The 15575-nt window shown below is 38.7% G+C and overlaps 1 protein-coding gene across 2 annotated transcripts; it reads left to right on the forward strand.

Annotated features, from left to right (window-relative positions):
• Positions 1–1592: 1592 nt before the first annotated feature.
• Positions 1593–3278, forward strand: LOC103704966 (growth-regulating factor 1-like). Of its 2 annotated transcripts, XM_039129495.2 has the most exons (4): positions 1593–1929; positions 2037–2436; positions 2592–3034; positions 3141–3278. In XM_039129495.2, the coding sequence occupies exons 1-4, from the start codon at positions 1731–1733 to the stop codon at positions 3146–3148; spliced, it is 1050 nt and encodes a 349-aa protein (XP_038985423.2). In that variant the 5' UTR covers positions 1593–1730; the 3' UTR covers positions 3149–3278. The 2 variants fall into 2 exon arrangements, with proteins under 2 accessions (XP_038985423.2, XP_088577518.1); XM_088721392.1 differs by having other exon boundaries at positions 2592–3188.
• The last annotated feature ends 12297 nt before the right edge of the window (positions 3279–15575 follow it).

Below are 15575 nucleotides of genomic sequence, written 5' to 3' on the forward strand. Positions count from 1 at the left end.
TTCAACTGGTGTTTATAAGGAATTGCAAAGCTGAGCAAGGATTGGAAAGAGATTTTACTCACATAATATCACATCCTTCTGATCTTTGTGACAAGTTGGTGGCTGAAGGGTAGGTAACATATAAGCCCCTCATAAATCAACCCATGCCCAGATGAAGCCAACAAGGATTTATTGAGGAATGGAGCCATCCCCTCCACCCACTGCCCTGTGCTCAGAAAGAAGCCAGAGAACTGCTGCTGTGGAAATCAATCCTACCTCCTTCCCAACCTACATGCTTTTTGGTTGCTTTACAGTCATTTGAACAGGATGCAATGGCCAGCAAAGTCCAATCCAGGCCCAAATGTTCTCATTTTGTTCCAACTTTCGCATTGTGGGAACAACAATGGACTTCTTTAGTGCGGTGTACCATCATAAGCATCTGATGAATGTCTTCACCCAAATCACATCCAAAAACTCCATCAAACGCTTGGGGACTTAGGTAAAGGTATATTAAAGGAGACTGAACAGAGACAGTACTCTCGTGACCAGCTTGAGATCCAATCACCTTCCTGTAACCTAACCCCTATAATTCTCCTCCCTGCTTTCTTTGTAAAGCCTGCCAATGAAGTATTTTTAACCATCCAAGTACAAGACGTAATTGGTGAAAGATGGGAGGCGACATTCTAAAATCTGAACTCTCGATTTCCTTACCAGTTGGTGACCATAACAGCACTCAGTCTCTGTCACGACTCTTATTTTCCCAAATTCAAAGAAGAAGCTAAAACAGAGCCGGCTTCAGGTGAGGAAAAGAGGAATCCCAATAAAGGGACGCAAAAAGAACCGAGTAAATCATAAAAATTAACTAAGGGAAGGCAAGAAAGGATGAAACAGCAGCAAAAAGTGGGAAGCTGCAGTAAAATTACAAATGTCTTAAGGCCTCTCTCTCTCTCTCTCTCACTGTTCCACATCTTTAACATTTTGTTTTGTTCTGTTTTTTCCCCCCCTTGTTAGTCCCCCACAACAGCCCTTTTGTTTATGAGTTTCCGTAAAGCTGGCAGAAGACAACAGCAACAAAAGTCACCAGAGCACAGCAGCTTGCTGCAGAGATAGGAAGAAATGGAGAGAGAAATGTAGAGCTAAAGATAGGGAGAGGAGCTCTCTCTCCACTCCTCTGGTTTGACAGACCTGCTCCTGCCCCTTCTGCTGCTGCTGCTGCTGCTGCTCCTGCGCTCTGTCATGATAATAAGAGGAGCAGGAGTCTACTGCCCCCAGGTGGCAGCACCACCTGCAACCATTCTGACAGCCATTAGCATTAAACTAGTGGCTTTTACCCAAATGACATGGAAAGGCATGCACTATATATCATCACTCCACCACCCTCTCACTTTTTCTTTTCCCTTGATATTAGTTTTTTAAGTCTAGACCAAGTCTCAGAGTCCCTTGATTTATCCATGCAACCACACAGAAGATTCTGCAGCCCACACTCTGCCTCTTGACTGAATGACCCATCCTATGCACCCATATCATAAAATAATCCCCACCCAAATCTACTTGTGTTTGTATAATCTCTCTTCCAAAACTCCTCAGCATTAAATGCAAGCAGGCCCCCCCACCCCACCCTTTCCTCTCCCCTTGTTGTGGCATGTAACACCATACAAATATATCAATAGATATTGGAAGACATAGCTCCTGCCTCCTTCCTCTCAGCTATTCTCCTCTTGCTGTTCTTAGGCTTGTGCTTTGGTTTTGAGATGATGAGTGGGAGAAGCAGCTGTAGGTATCCCTTCACACCATCTCAATGGCAGGAGCTGGAGCACCAGGCTCTGATCTTCAAGTATATGGCCTCAGGAATCCCCATCCCCTCCGACCTCATCCTCCCCTTAAGGAGGAGCTACCTGCTGGACTCCACCATCACCTCCCCAACTCTGGGCTTCCCTCCCCAGCCTTCAAGTAAGCTTCCTTCTCTTATATATTTGCATAAATATGTCCTTGTCATCCGCTTTCCTTCTATGTGGTTTTATTGGGAGGAAAATGGGATCTGAGCCTCTGTGGTGCAGTGAGCTGGGGCTGGAACCAGGTGGGGTTTGGCAGGAAGGCAGATGACCCAGAGCCAGGGAGGTGCAGGAGAACAGATGGGAAGAAATGGAGGTGTGCCAAAGAGGCCTACCCAGACTCCAAATACTGTGAGAGGCACATGCACAGAGGCAAGAACCGTTCAAGAAAGCCTGTGGAAATGTCCTTGGCCACCACCCTCCCCTCTTCCACCACTTCCTCCACCTCCTCCACCTCCCACAACCCCTCCCCCTACCCCCCTCCTCCTCTCTCCATCTCCACCCCCGACTCTTACCACCTTCTGTATCCCTACCACTCCTCTTCCCGGCCACCTGGTGTTGGCCTCAGCACTCCCCACTTCAATCTGGACGCACCAACCTACACCCAACCTGACAAAGACTACAGGTTTGCATTCACATCTCTCTCTCTCTCTCTCTCTCTCTCTCTCTCTCTCTATATATATATATATATATATATATATATATATATATGTATGTATGTATGTATATATGTATATATATAAAACTAATGTTGTGAATGACTGGAAAACGGGATGGCAGGTATTGTCATGGAATGAAGGATGTGGATGAGTACAGCTTCTTTTCAGAGGCCTCAGGAAGTGAGAGGGAGAGCTCATGGCAGTTCAGGCCACTAGGAATGAGTTTACTTGGAGAGAGCAAGAAAGGGAGCTCTGCTCTGCAGCAGAGCGCTTACGCTCAGTGCGAGAGGGATGCGGAGGAGAAGCAGCAGCAGCACTGCTTTGTTCTGGGAGCTGACTTCAAGCTGGAGAGGCCTGTGAAGGCGGAGAGGGAGCAGGAGGGCCAGAGGCCTCTGCGCCACTTCTTCGATGAGTGGCCGCAGAAGAGCAAAGACTCATGGGTGGATATGGAACAGGAGAACCCCAACCAGGCTGCTGCTGCTGCCTACTCGAAGACCCAGCTCTCAATCTCCATTCCCATGTCCCATCACGACTTCCCGGTCACCAGCTGCCGATATCGCAATGGTTTATCCCTCACTGCCTCATGATCCTTCCATCCCAACACATCGTTTTCCTCATTGTTTTATTAGTCCTCTTATCACCCATCCTTCATTGTTTCTCTGTGCTGCAGATGACTGAGTTCTGAAAGGCTTTCTGTGTGAGTTGGGACCAAAGAACTCATCAAAGCTCCATGGCATCTTGTCAGACTGAAGCTGTTTTCTAATGGGCTTCAATGCCCCCTCCTTGCTTGCTACCCATTTGTTTGTTCTTTTTCTTTCTCAACTGATTCTGGGAGAACTTTACATTCCTCTTTTTGTTTCCTCTGGCTTTGTTTGCTCCAATGGCTGAGGAGAAGCCTTTAGGAATCAGTAGATTGTTTCATCTATAAATATGTTTATCATGTCTTTTGTTATCTCTGTTATCTATTTATAAATAGTTATCTGGCTTTTCTGTGGACCCATGAGATAGCTTGCATGGTTTATAAGCTTAGAATCAATCCATTCAAACTTTGAGAAAGTAGCAACTTAAAGTTGAGCCATCGAACTCAATGCTAACAGCCTAATTATGTCAACTAAGAGGAGATTCTAAATGTCAATTAACTTAGTAGTTCAGCACAACAAAATGACTCCACTTGACTAGATTTCCTTCACTAAGTAGGATTGCTGGAACTTGGAATCCTTAAATTCAGACAATGTTGCATGTTGTGGAATAATGTTGCAGCCATGGGGCCTGGATTGTGCTGGTTTTGTCACCGGTGGCTGTCTAATCACGGGACCATGGCTTAAATTTTCCAGTGCTCACTTTAGGAAGCCATTAACCATGGCCTGACAGTGGTCGGTGGCCATGAGTTTGGGCGGTGTAGGGTAGGGGACCGCATGTTCTTCCTCCTTGCTGGTCCCTTCCTTTAACCTAGTACTGGAATCGTTGCTTTTCTGGCGACCCCTTTGTTGTAAAAGAAGCCAGGCAAACACGATAATTGGGTCGCCTCTTATGTAGCGAACCATTCTGAAGAGTTTTTTTTGTAGAACTGTCTCGACTGCATTTTGTGATATTTTATTTTTTAATTTTTTTAGATGTATTCATACTAGAATTGTATGGTCCATCCGTCTTAATTAAAAAAAAAAAAGAAGAAGAAAAAAAACGAGTAGATGCCAATCTCATAATGTTTTTGTTCTTCAAGTGAGCATTCTGAATAGAGGACAGAGCAACTCCCCTACGTAAAATCAACTAACCAAGGCATACTGTAGGTTATCTTAGAACCCCACTTCCACAATAGAAACAGCTTGTTGACAATGGTCCCAATAATAAGCAGTTCACAGAATACCAGTTGTTGAACAGAGGTGTGTAATTTTTGGCTTATTGTGATACTCGGAGATTCCTAAGGTGGCCCTCCTAGTTTTTTTCTGAATTAGTTAAATGAAGGAATTCTATGTATTTAGCTTTTGTTTATAGAGACTGAAGATCCTCAGTTACTTGTTTGTCACTTCATTGTTTCAAGCATGGCCTTCTGGCCAGCTCCATGACATGATCAGATCTAGGGACTGTGGTGAACAGTAATAATGCAAGTCAGCTCCTCTGTGAGAGAGAGAGAGAGAGAGAGAGAGAGAGAGAGAGAGGGGTGATGCCTAATTATATAGTCTAGGAAACTGGTTGACCAACTGGAGCTTGGGAGACCAGAATTCATCAATAATGTGGGAAATGTGGGAAGCGATCTTTCTCAGCCATGCACAAGCCCCTGGCAAGACATGATTGTCATCACTTGTTTTATAAAGCAACTTTATGAGTGAATTTTTTATGGATTTTTTTTTTGTGTGTTGGGGGGGGGGGGGGGGGGGAATTATGTGGTTCTAGGAGCAAAATTCTAGTGTTTTATTAATTATGTGGTTCTAGGAGCAAAATTCTAGTGTTTTATTAATTATGTGGTTGTTTGGCATATATGACCATAACAAATTAACAGCGCATTGGAGCTCATGATAGCTACCTAGTTAAGCATGTGTTTGGACAAAAGAAAGGTAGATGATTGATATTGCAAATATGCTAATCTAGTTGAGCCACAGAGATTTTTGCGCATGAGAAGCGGAAGATAGAAGCATTTGACTACGCTGTATGAGCAATACTTGCTTACTCATAAAATGGAGCATAATTTTTTTTTAGGTTTATTCTTAGATGCTCAGCCTAAGAATTCTTTAGAAAACTAGTTTTCGAGCATCTGATTTTTTTTTTATTATTTTCATATCTAATCTAGAGCTTTGAATTACTAATTTTTTTAGGAGAGAGAAAAGGGGAGAGATCCACCTATATTGTTATTATCTAGGGTAAAATTTGTAGAAATACACCACTCAAGACTCAAAAGCCTCCACTTGCTAGGCAATCACTGAGAAAACTCTAAAATTTTATTACTCGTCAACTATTACTTTCCCTCAATTAGTAAGATTTTGGCTGAGGTCCTCAAAATCATTATTTCATGGATTTTAAGGCAGAAAAATTGGCTGATGCGGTGGTAAGTGGCCGAAGACTTTAAGGGTTAATCTGTCAAAAATCCAGGGGCATTGAAGTCATTGCACTAGCCCAGCCCCGAGGAGGTACCTCCCTCCAGACGATGCCACGCGTACAGCGTGCCCACGGAACGAAGCAAAGCGGCAACCCCCACGCCGACCCCCGCCCCCGTCTTTTTCTTATTCACGCAAATGCCATCATCAGGAGGAAGTGCTTTTCTCATACAGCCCCCTGTGTGAATATCATATTCCAGAAAACTCCCCCTGTACCCTAGCGTCCATAGACATGGGACATACAACTACCCGACTATTGTCGTACTAAAACAAGAATCAACAAATTATTATACTCATACAGCAGCTCTTTCGATGTAGGCATAGCTTATGCATCCAAAAACCAGGATGAGATGAAGGTTAGCCAATCCTCACTTTGAAAGATTATACTCAAAAATTGATTTACTTTATTTCAACATTTTAGGGCTTTGGTGGTCTTAAATTTTCTTGAATAAAAGTTTCTCTTCAATCCCATGAACTAATCTTTAATGGTAACCACACTCAAATATAAAGTACTGCTAATATACTCTTGAAAAGATAGCTCTCCCACTTTCAAAATCAATTATAGGCCGGTTAAATTAAGGATCCAAATGGTTGAACATGATTTATATTATTAAAAAAATATAAAAACTAAACTTCATGCATTTCGGTGGTCCCTCACTTATGTATCAAGTTAGTACAAAAACAAACAATATCAATTGTAATAGTATGGTATACATGATAGAGTATACAAATTAAAAACTCATATTATGGATCATGATCTACACATCTTATAATATTTGATCGGCTTAAACTCACTTGATTTTGATGATCAGATCATAATTAAACATAGAATTATGCTATTAAACTATTCATTTTGATACCTATTTGATGACTAGGTTGGAAAGCACCAAAATACGTAATTTAGTATAGATCATGTTCAACAATTTGGGTTTTGAATTTGGAGAGGACCATCATAGCTATCCTTTCAAGAGTATATTAGGATTACCATTTATTTATTTATCTATTTAAGAGGCATCTAAGGAGCTCCTTAGCTCATAGTATATCTTTGATAAAGAAACATTAAATAAATAGCAAGTCTTTGCAATTTCATGTAGCGATACTGCCTTCAGTTCCAATTGTTGGTACCTACACTTACATGGATGTTCAATTACTTGTAATTACAAATTCATATAGCTCTAGAAGAAAGCATGTAGTTTGAATCTTGCAAACTCATCCATGATTTTGCTATCCATAGGTCTAGTTACAGAAAGGAAGGCTATTATGGAGACAGCATATAAACATTCAGATAGACAATGCTACCGAGTGCAATTGGTAAAGCTACAAGAGATTGGGTGCCAATGACTTGTGCTCCAAATCCAACCTTGGCCATAATTCATGGTCCAACTGTATTTACTCCAACTAGATCAAACTCCGAAGGATGCATAATTTATAACCTCATCATTTTCATATGCTTAAACAGTTTTAGGGAGAGCATGTCTATTTAAAAAAAGGTTAAAAAATGCAAAGAATGCAAGATGCTAAGAAGAGAAAAACAACATAATTTATAAATATTTTACTTATAACGAACAATTTTAATTCGATGACTTTCATGCTTATATTAAGCTACATACCACCACAGCTCTAATTATGTCATGGAATTAAATCATATTCTTACATGCACTCTACCAAGCTCAAGATTTAACTGTGCAATCAAAAACAGCCAAATATCATATATCTACAATCATTAGCAACCAAATAACAGCTTAAATATTTATTGCATGTTTCCATTAGTAGCATCACAACAAATTACATTCTTAGTGAAGCACAAATAGATGGACAAGGTGTTATCTGAAAACACTACTACTGTGGACATTTTTCACCAAAATAACTTTCAGTAGAAGTTAGCCATGGGATTTCCCAGCAGTGAGGTGGGGTAAACCAGCACTCAACTGGTGAAACGCGCGTGTGGAACCCCTCTCATTGCCTGAAATCTGAGTAAAGCTGGGCTGGGCTGGGCTGGGCTCCACCCCCGGCTTTTTTACAGAAAGCAATGTAGGGAAAATGGACCCACAGCAACAGAATTCACCCCAGAAGAAGACAACCAGAGACCAGAGACAATGGTCCCTTATGGTCTCCACCCCAAGAAGCACCTCAAGAACTGCCTCCAAAAGGCCATAACTAGCAATATTTAGATGCTTCCATGCTCCAACCTTAGCCTTCACTGGGACCTGCAAACACTCCCATTGAAATTGGTCCCCTTTGAGATGTGTGATTTCCAGCCGGCACCATAATCCCACAACCCTAGGTGGTGATGAACCTTTCAATGACCTCGATCCTGAATTTATACCAAGGGTCATTGAAATTGAATAATCTAAAGGATTGGATTTATTGGAATGATTTCCGAGCCGTTACAGTGAGACCACAGTGCCTATACAGTAAATCCACTTCTTTGGCCATTAGAGATGGATGTAATTTTTAGCACCTAACTTGTCCTGCTTTCCTTTTGTACAGTCTTCTTATTTCCTAAATCAGACAACATCAAAGAAAGGTTGCTTTTTAGCTGCAAGAGCTGAAGCTGCACTACCCTCTTGCTAATCTTCACTCTCATAATTCAGTGCTGAAGTTTTTTTATCTTTTTTTTAACAAATATAGAAAAAGGATACAAATTGTATTATTGCCTGTGCCACTAAGAATTGGTTTGTTGTTGCAAAACACCTATAGTCTACTTTTTCAGTGCATACATATAGCAACTTACAATTCTCATCTATAATTTTTGTGTAAGCCCGTCTAATGAAGTTAATAGAACTCTTCCTTCAGCATTTGCCTTCCTTATATCCACTCTGATTTGCTAGTACAGAATTCAAATTATGCATTCTAAAATGTGAATAAATCATTGGCCTTATGTCACAGGAGCTCCTCAATCTTGCCTTCCTAATGATCATGACATAGGAGGTAAAAATTCCTGCCATCTAACCACCTTCATGTGTTTTGGAAAGACCATTGCTCATGGTCCTTTCACTTCCCCAACTTTCGCATTTCTTCTGCTTTTCACTTTGGGCAAAAAATATTTCCAAAAAACAATTTTAGGAGAGTGAATAGTTTTTTTTGTACATCCTCACCAGTCCAACTGAAAAATTCCCATAATATATACCTAAGAAACTTATATGCCAAAAGGTCATAAATATGTATTTTTTAGCCGCTATCTCAGGTAAGCCTTGACAAATACGACATACTCATTCCATAGTTTAAAGCTTGATCTAATGGATCTCACTTCATTATTGATCAAAAGAAAAAACCTAAGTTCACTCAGCCTACTAAACTCAAGAAACCAGATCTTAGAGCCATCCTCTAACTTCACACACATGAAAAAGCTATATTGAAAGGCTTTCCTAGCCTCCTACAAAGCAAGGATTTAGAGTATCATGTCTCGGTGGTGTGATATCTGGGCACCAGCATGTGTCCAGAGGACAATTAACCCACGCATGCACACACGTGTGCATGCATGCACCCATTGAGAACCACCACTGAGGGTTCTCTAATCATACAAGGGCACCTTGCTGGATTTTTACCAGATTTATGCAGGACTTGGTGAAGATGTTACAAAATCAATATGAAATTAACTCCTATAACACCATTAACTCGCTTGCTGATGGTTCTACGTGATATAAAATTATTATTTAATGCACGAGATATTTATTTTTGTTAATCTTTATATGATTGAGATGATGTATATCATATTGTTGCACTTGTGTATGACTTCTCAGAGCGACCATAATTTACTATGTGCCGGATGAGGAACTGGCAATTTACATATCATCCATGCTGAGCAATACGGGCTGACACTTTTGAGTCTACGCCATGTAGCCATTTAACTTTGTCTCTGCATTTTAATACATTTTCCAGTTCATGACCCAACATCATGCTTGATAGAGTAGAAGCTAATCCCAAGTTATGTTCCAAGTGTGAATGGGTCTTCAGTCTGTAAATTACCACTAGTTCATCATAACATTAACCAAGCTCATGTAAACCACATATGTATCATGACTGATCTTTCCATCACTCATTCATATCAAGAAGCAAAATACAGTTGTTGCATTCTCTTGTCCCTTGCTGCAAACATCCTACTGAATTTGCATTTCACATGCTACATTAGCGCAACATCTAAATCTTTAAGAACTTCCAAAACTATATTGAAAATTAGTACAGATGCTTATCATGTTGGATACATAAATTTGAAGATAAAAATGAAATAAAAAAGATCAGCAATTGAATATCACATCATGTTTAAACTGGTTATAGTTGAATACTCACGAACCTGAACTATTTCGGCTAGCAAGTAGTTTTCTTCTATTAACTTAAGAATATGCAGGAATAGCTCATCCTTTCTTATCAATATTATCTTGAGAACGTTTCCAATGAGGAATGACTAGATCATGGGCTATGTTAACCATAATGAAGTCCCCTGGCATCATATTTTATAGCATTTGATAAAACGCAAAGGCTTGGATGCAGGTCTGACTGTAACTAAGCAGACCAGGATAAGCGCATATAAAGTCGCAACGCAACCCCCCCCCCCCACCCCCCCCCAAAAAAAAAAGAAAGACTGTAGCACTAGAGAAGACCAGCAATAAATAGTTGGCCGCATCATATGCACAACCACCTGTATGTTAACCATAATATAAACTTTGGCACATATCATTTGAAAATCCAAATATGCACGAATATGCTCAATATATAGCTATGATAAACCATGCCAATTAAATCAAATCAACTAGCAAAAGGTCTCTTTGTCCATTCAGGCAATGAGGATTAGCTATATTTAGACTGCTCGAGCAATTCATCTGCCTAATCTCTTGGATACATGGGTTATGAACAACTAGTGTCTAATGACTGTTCATTTTCCTTTAGCCATGTTAAGAAAGCTTCTTTACATCCCTATTAATCCTTTGACTTAAAAAATTGTTTTATGAATCCATGCCTTTAAAACCAATTTATCTAATATTTCAAGCATTATTAGTAAATTAAAATAGCTTATTTGTCTTGTCATGTAGTTTTCACCACAATTGTCTCAACTTCTGCTTCAAACACTAACTGAAGGAAACCTTTATCCATATATAGGACTCCAAAATTCATATTGATAGTGCTTAGCATAGGCATCTTGGAATTTCAATATCAAGAAAGAAATGCATTTTGGTGTTAACAATAAGCGTCTTAAGCACTGTAGTCACTGAAGGGTTTTAAATGTTATTCTATTTGCCCCCACCACCCCCCACCCCGCAGGGTGGTTTCTTTGAAGCTCTCAATATCATACTGAGTTTGCTGATGACTCCACCCAACTTATATGGAACAATGCCATACAGTTTTTATCCCAGATTTTAATAATGTTTGTGAAATTAGTCATAAATGTTAATGGAAATTACAGTTTCAAACTTTCAATGTGACACCCTGGTGGATACTGAAATTAGGGTTTTTTGGGTCTTAAAAAAAAGAAACAAATTGCATAAGATTTTATTTTCCGCATAATTTTGCCCAAAATGGCATTGCCACAATAATGAAATTTTCAAAATAATTATAATATTAATATAATACTAGCTCTTCTTCAATCTTATTATCAATACATGTTTGATATAGCTGTTGACATGACAGTGGCTGACCAACCAAAAAGACATCTCTAAGTTACAAGTTCTTGGTTGCATTAACATTCCTTCATTACATCCCTATGCTGCACGGACAGGACCCTGCTCTACCAAAAGTATCTTCCTTGGCGAAATTCATTTGCACGAGTTCTGTAAAATTTCTAACCCTCGATAAATGTACGAATACTTGTAAACTTGTGGTATTTAATGAATATAGACTATTGATTCCAAAGTCCAAATTGCACTTCCACCCACACTATGTACCGTATCGAACCGGACAGTACAGAGCATATCGTACCACACTGGTTCGGTTCTGCTACACGGTATGAGGGGCGTACCAAGTGTCGGTATGCCAAACTAGCCCCCATACCGAATATACTGACATGGTGACAAGGTAGCAAAGGTACGGAGCCCAATACCGAGACGACGTACCCTCTCACAAAATCTGGTTGTCTTAGCCTATATGAGATATTACATACTCATCTACAATGCCCATTAACCCTATCACTTCTCCATGCCCCTGACTGCCAGCAGTTTGTTCTGCCCACATCAATCACTGACACGAGTACAGAACACGTATCACATCATATATGCTAATGACTCTGCCGACAGACACTATAACTGGAAGTTTTCTCATCAAGGCACTCTAATAGCGCTCATACGAGGCCCCTTGCTAACCCATTTTCAAAGACAGACTGCTACTAAACACCGAGATCCATTTTGTACATTGAAGCATCAAAAGATCCAGATTGGAGGCCTGCCATTTTAAGGAGATCCAATGTGCCACTTAAATCTAAGACACGAAGCCATGCAGTATATAGCACCATGGATGTGGTCAGTTCTAAGTGGAGGTACAACATTAAAAAGTTAAATGGATCTATTAAATTGCATGAATCAAGGCTAAAATATTCATCAACCTACCATCTGAGTGCATGTAAAAGCAAAGGCTTAGCTTCTAAATTTTAAGAAATATGGCTTTATTAGGTCTTTGTTTTGCCAAAAGTAACAATATTGTTTTAAGAAATACAAGTACAAGAGGAAATACAATGTTTTTACTGCTACCGGTGTGCGGGTGGGTCATCTATTTCCGGGCCGGGCGGGAGGTGAAGGCCAAATATAATGTTGTCGTGCAATTGTATAATACACAAGCTGTCTTTATTTTCAGCATCATGGACAAGAAATATGCCAATGGCCAAAAAAGAAATAAATTTCTGCCAACTTAAGGTGGAAGGAAAACAAAATACTGAAAAAAAGATGCACAACAGTGAGTAAATTGAAAACTACACATGCAAAAACTCATAGAAAAACCAAAAGGTACAATACAAGAAAAAATACGTAAGCAAGCTACTTAGCAAAGTTTTCCAGTCAAATTTTATGGTCAAAATATAGGTATTGAAGCATGAGCAAATTCATGTCCAACAAAGAGAACACTTAGGGCATAGGCCGTAAGTTATATGAGAAAGAGTCAAGGAGATAAATAATGTGATAATACGCATATAGGGATATACAAACCTTTAGAAGCCTGAAAATTTTATCCTGGGTACTGTGCCTGCTTCAAAATCTTTTATAATCTCACACTAGCAATTACTGCCTAAGACGCTTCACGATATGCTTACCTATTCCTATGCCTGAACCTGTTCCCATTTTAGATACGAGACACAACCACTCGACTTGTTTCCTAGAACATTGGTCCTAGAAAATGCACAAGAGGATGAAAGTAGGAATTCCTACCAAGTGAAAGAGATTTCTTATTGGGACCAAAGGCATCAATACAAAAGGACATAATAAACCCAATCTGGTGACATCAAAAACAAAATAGAAGATTAGCCACAACAAAAAGATGCCAACTAGACTTGGCTTAGCAGGTCAGTACCCTCTCCTTAGTGTTTGCACTAGGGAGAGGTCCCAAACTCAAATGGTGGCATTTCCACCACAAGTATAAAAAATACAACAACGTAAAAGACAAATGCCAAAAGATGTTGAAAGAGTATCATACTTAAACAATACAAACATATAGGCACGTGCAATGCATGTCATGGAGAAAATGAAAGAATTGCATAAATTAGTTAAATAAGATAATGTCATCTATTCTACTTCACACTTTGTGCAATTAAAATAATTGGTCATAATTATTGTTAATCCTTGCATGCAAAATTCACTCAAAAAGAAGTTTGATAAAGTTAAGAAGAATTAAGCACATTAATATATAACAAGTGCGTTAATGGTAAATTTTTTGCTTAGAGATGCATTATATTTAGTGGGCATTTCATTGCATTAATTGATTGTAAATATGGTAGAGGGGAGACTTTTAAGGAATATTTGAGGAAGTGGAAACCAATATGACAAATGAAGGAGAGAGATACAATATTTATTATTGTTTATAGTACGAGAAAAATTTCAACAGAAGAAAAGGAAATGTGTCAATAAGACAGAAGATTAATAGTATTTTGGGGAAAAAATAATATATGAGATCTAGATGGGAATATTTCAAAATTCAGATTTCTTGCTTTCAAATAGATAGATAAATGAATAATCACATATCATATCCCCAATTACTGAAAACTCTAATGTGATCAAGCTTTCACCAAGTACAAGGTTAAAGGGAGGAATGAAGAAAATAGCAAATGCAAGTGTTGCTTATTTATATTTTCCTTATGCTGCACAACATAGCACAAAAAGCATCTGTGAGTGCAGCTTGCAGCAAATCAGATCACAGGAAAAGGCAGAAAAGAAATTAAAGAAAAAAGAAGTTTCAGGGTTAAATTAACTCGAGCTTGTGCAGAGAGTTAAGAGAGAAGTTTATGGGGTTTCTGTACCGCTGTTGGGGGACTAAATCTCTATGTAGCCAGATTTCTCAGATGCTGCTGGAAATAATGACAAAGGAGCATAGAAGAAGAAGATAGATAGACAGATATTAGAAGAGAGAGAGAGAGAGAAGAAAGGTGGAAAAGAGAAATAACTCGTAGATAAACCTTTGGAGATATATTTTTTTATTCCGACTTAAGATTTGTATGCTAGCTAGGCTCTCCTCTATACGGGACAGAGGAGCAAACTACTAGTTAGGATAGACTTGTAAAAATAAAAAAGATGAGATATAGACATAGCAAGACAATATAGTATCTCTTGTATCTTGCCTAGGTCTCATCAAGAAAAGGAAAAAAGAAGAAAGAAGATAACATATATGTACAAAAATTAGATTTAAAGAAAAGAAGGAAAAAAAAAAAAAACAAGATTTCAACTTGTCAACTAGATACTCCCCTAAAATCCACTAAGATTCGAATTGATCTTTAAATAAATCCCTCATGACTGCATACAGCAATCTACAGCTGTTTTGGATTTATTTTATGTTTCCTCTGATTTCAGTTTGACATAACGCCCAAAAGATCAATTTACAGGTCATTGCTATTTGTGTAACGTAGAGATGAAGAAAAAAGGAAGGATATTTCAGTTCAATTCCTATTCTCCTCTTTTGAGACCCAATAGTACTGGATCTAACTTTTGCATACAGATATACTCAAAGTATCCTGATCTAAAAGCAAATCTAGTAGCTGGGCTGCTGCTAAATAATTTATAAGACTATCCACAGTGAGTAGCATTAAGGCTTGCAAATACCATGTAAGTCATGTCAGGTGACAGGATGAGTGATTGAGTGGCAATGTTTTCTTTTAAGAGAAAACTAGTGTCTTTAATACCATCTAGTTTATTGTTTTTCTTTTCTCCATTTAGTTATATTAGTAAATATTCTCCTGTTTTTGCTTCATATTTTTCCTTTTTATCTGTCCATTGAATATGGTTAGTTAATTAAGGAGGGTGCATATTTTTTAAAAATGAAGACATGTACTTTACGAGACTCATGGGTGGGTGGCTAAAGGACTCAAGGGCTTTCAAATATAGTGGCAGAGATTAGAGCACTAGAGTGAGTGATTATTCAACTTATATTCTCCTGTTTATAATACTATTAGTGGCTCCAGTATGAATTTCACATAAAAAGGCATAAATTAAAGATCTCAATTTGGGATATAAAATTCCAAGAATGTGATATGTAAACATCATTGTCTTATTTTAATATCATTTGATGGTAGGATCAGAACAAAACCACCCTGTCACAATACTATACCTCAGTTTCATAATTTATTGCCGACATCCAAAACCAGCTTGCAATCTATATTTCCATAAAATCTCACAACAACTCTTAACATCGGCAATATTCAACAACAAAGTGGGATATCCACAACATATTTCTATAGTATTTTCATTACTACAATTTAACTGATATAAAAGATCCAGTTTTCATACAAGGGGATCGAATCCACTCATAAACAAATTATTAGGAATGTGACACGAATGATAAATAGTAAACAGTTTCATCAGCTCAAGGATTGCTACAAACAATATTGTCAT

Source organism: Phoenix dactylifera, chromosome 5 (assembly GCF_051530095.1).
Source record: "Phoenix dactylifera cultivar Ajwa chromosome 5, Ajwa_hap1_PhDact_Kaust_v1.1, whole genome shotgun sequence".
In the NCBI taxonomy this organism is placed as follows: Eukaryota; Viridiplantae; Streptophyta; class Magnoliopsida; order Arecales; family Arecaceae; genus Phoenix; species Phoenix dactylifera.

What these genes read in the sequence shown, in the direction of transcription:
- LOC103704966 (XM_088721392.1), top strand. Translation starts at nt 1,731, where the DNA reads ATGATGAGTGGGAGAAGCAGCTGTAGGTATCCCTTCACACCATCTCAA. An exon ending in CTTCCCTCCCCAGCCTTCAA is followed by an intron (nt 1,930 to 2,036) that starts GTAAGCTTCCTT and finishes TCTGTGGTGCAG; the next exon opens with TGAGCTGGGGCTGGAACCAG. An exon ending in CAACCTGACAAAGACTACAG is followed by an intron (nt 2,437 to 2,591) that starts GTTTGCATTCAC and finishes ACGGGATGGCAG; the next exon opens with GTATTGTCATGGAATGAAGG.